Source organism: Anarrhichthys ocellatus, unplaced genomic scaffold (assembly GCF_004355925.1).
Source record: "Anarrhichthys ocellatus isolate YVR2014 unplaced genomic scaffold, GSC_Weel_1.0 scaffold131, whole genome shotgun sequence".
Classification (NCBI taxonomy): Eukaryota; Metazoa; Chordata; class Actinopteri; order Perciformes; family Anarhichadidae; genus Anarrhichthys; species Anarrhichthys ocellatus.
In genome coordinates this window covers 224,423-227,756 of record NW_022280161.1, presented here as the reverse complement: position 1 = coordinate 227,756, position 3,334 = coordinate 224,423, and the positions used below count along the sequence as shown (strand labels likewise).

At 37.9% G+C, this 3,334-nt stretch overlaps 1 protein-coding gene across 1 annotated transcript in view; it reads right to left on the bottom strand.

Annotated features, from left to right (window-relative positions):
- LOC116399831 (latent-transforming growth factor beta-binding protein 1-like) overlaps nucleotides 1-3,334 on the bottom strand; it is a gene marked incomplete at its 5' end in the record, with an annotated part of 44,393 nt that overhangs the window by 3,619 nt on the left and 37,440 nt on the right. Inside the window, one exon of the mRNA XM_031877257.1 lies at nucleotides 1,682-1,780. Within this exon, the coding sequence (XP_031733117.1) occupies nucleotides 1,682-1,780 (99 nt within the window). The remainder of the gene's footprint in view (nucleotides 1-1,681; nucleotides 1,781-3,334) is intronic.

Sequence of the window (3,334 nt, the reverse complement as noted above, 5' to 3'; positions counted from 1 at the left end):
TACACTGATGACAGGGGCTACCATGCAAGGTGCCAACCTGCCCATCAGGACTATCTAACATTCATACACCGCAGGAACAGCCTGCGGCAGCAATTTGGGGTTAAGTGACTTGCCCAAAGACACATCGACATGGACTAGAGGAGCCGGGGATCGAACCGCAGATCCTCCGATTGTTCAGAGTCGCACAACACAAAATTGTGTTATATTCTTCATTAAAGTTACTAATTAACCGCTGTACATGTAAACTTTCGCTAGTTCTGCTTAAGCACTTATAGCTCTGTCCCTGTTTTAGCCAACCTCTTGCTAAATCCCACAGTTGTTAACGAGTTGTCCAGTTATGCTAACGTTAGCTACCGTACTACTAAGCAGTTAACGATGGCTTCCCTCTCTACCTCTCCTGCTGAAGATAAGTCTAAATACAGTAAGGTTGTTATTCACGTCAACAGTAATGACAGCGGATCACGCCAATCAGAGCTCACTGGAGTTAATGTTGAGTCTCAGTGTACATATGCAAAGACAATGTCGGACATACTTCTCTGGGCATCTGCCATTTCTGATCAGTGATGACATGTTTACCTCATGTCATCATTCCGACGCTGGCTGTCAAAGTGGTGTCCAGCTAATTATTTGTGTTTCATAGATAATTGGCAGACTTTCTGGGGAAAACCTGGTCTGATTAAGAGAGACTAAATTATTTCTTTATTTTTGTCACAGCAGTGCAACAAAATAGGAGAATTAAATGTGGACTCTTAAATATCAGATCTTTGCCATCTAAGGCTGTAGTAGTAAACTATTTAATATAAAATAATCATATTAATTTATTTTGTCTTACTGAAACCTGTCTGTGTAATGAAGAATATGTCAGCCTAAATGAATCAACTCCTCCAAGTCATATTAATACTCTATTCCTTGAGGCGCCAGTCGAGGATGTGGAGTAGCAGCCATCTTTGACTCAAGCCTATAATCCTATATATAAACTAAATTATAACTCATTTGAACGCCTTGTTCTTAGTCTTTCATACCCAACATGGAAAACACTACAGCCAATTATTGTGTCAACATAACACAGGAGCCTACGGCTAACTTTAGTCCTTCCCAAGTTGATCATCTTGTCAATAGTACTACAGGCTCATTGCAAATAACATTCCATACTATTTCCTCTCTAAAAAAGAAGATATTAAAACAAATGAAGTTTGCTCCATGGTATAACCCTCAAACCCATAAATTAAAGCAAACAATGCAAAAACTTGAAAGGATATGGCTTTACACCACTTTTGAAGAATCTTGGTTGGTCTGGCAAGATAGTCTTAAAACATAGCACCATATTACTCATCTTTATAGATATAATATTAAGCTATGTATTCCTATAGCCCTCAGTAGTAGCAACTTCACGATCTTCTTTAATGATAATATTCTAACAAAATGAATGACCTCGACAAGTATTGATTAATCCTTAAACATAGGAACCTAAGAAACAGCTTTAAAACCTGATATATATTTAGATGGCGTTTCTTCATCTAAGCCATTTTACTCTCTTAGACCCCATCCCAACTTGGCTGCTTAAAGACGTTTTCCCCATAGTTAGCACCTCTTTCCCAGATATGATCAGTCTGTCTTTACTAACAGGCTTTGTACCACAGTCCTTTAAAGTGGCGTCAACGAGCGTGGAGTGATTTCCAACACTTCACTAGTTTCATAAAAGAAGAGATAGAGCTCTTACCTTGGCAATGAGTGCTGTTGATTCGCTTGTAACCCTGAGGACAATCTATCAGAGGAATAGCTGATGAGAGGAGAATGAGAGAAAGAAAAAGGAGCAAAGATTTCAGTCATGCATTCAGACATTTGATGAATGATTAAACAGTATTATTCAAATGTGTTACAAAAATGTTTTTGTTTTGTTTTCTGGTTCGGCGTTGCCATGATTTCTTTATAATTCTCTCATCCTCATTCATAGTGTGAGACATTTCTTTTGCAGCGTGACAGGTTCTTTCATCAGATCTGTCTGATTTAAAGTTTTACATGGGTTGCCTGTATAAGTTGGGTGGCATTAAATGCTTCTTTATTTCCAAAATACCTTATATCTATGGGCTTATATTTGTTGCATACTACTTTATTTATGGTTTGAGTTGTTATTCACATCCCAACATTATAGCAGTCAATAAAGAGTAAAATGGGTCCGTGCACGAAGTAGAATTAATTTGCCATTGTTCATGTTGTATAATGAATAATGTCAGTTTAAGGGTATTACTGAATCTCATTGGTCTACTTGTGCAAATGTAAATGTATTCTGCTACGTGAGAGTTTGTTGTTCGATAGCCAATGCTGCCTAAACTTTCTGTGTTATTGTCTCATTGAATGAACACCTGCAGTGCAATTCAGACAAATAAACAAACAAATAAACAAACAAATTGCCTAAATAATAAACATAATATATAACTGTAATATATTTATATTGCTGCCACTTTCCCATAATTGAACGTGAATAAACTGCCGATGGGCACAAACACTGAATTATTTGCATGTAATGATTCATTTTTTATCAATGTATTTATTTAAATAAAGGCTTCTTAAACTATTTGGGTGAATGTTTCAGGCTGTAGTGTTGAGACATGTGATGAGTCTAATTGTAAAAAGAGTTGATTTAACTTAAACTTTGATTTTATTGCTGGCTCTGTTGTCATGACAATCACGCCACTAAGCTATCCCATGTACAGTGGGGAAAAAAAGTATTTAGTCAGCCACCAATTGTGCAAGTTCTCCCACTTAAAAAGATGAGAGATGCCTGTAATTTTCATCATAGGTATACCTCAACTATGAGAGACAAAATGGGGGGAAAGAATCCAGGAAATCACATTGTAGGATTTTTAATGAATTAATTGGTAAATTCCTCGGTAAAATAAGTATTTGGTCACCTACAGTACAAACAAGCAAGATTTCTGGCTCTCACAGACCTGTAACTTCTTCTTTAAGAGGCTCCTCTGTCCTCCACTCGTTACCTGTATTAATGGCACCTGTTTGAACTCGTTATCAGTATAAAAGACACCTGTCCACAACCTCAAACAGTCACACTCCAAACTCCACTATGGCCAAGACCAAAGAGCTGTCAAAGGACACCAGAAACAAAATTGTAGACCTGCACCAGGCTGGGAAGACTGAATCTGCAATAGGTAAGCAGCTTGGTGTGAAGAAATCAACTGTGGGAGCAATTATTAGAAAATGGAAGACATACAAGACCACTGATAGTCTCCCTCGATCTGGGGCTCCACGCAAGATCTCACCCCGTGGGGTCAAAATGATCACAAGAACGGTGAACAAAAATCCCAGAACCACACGG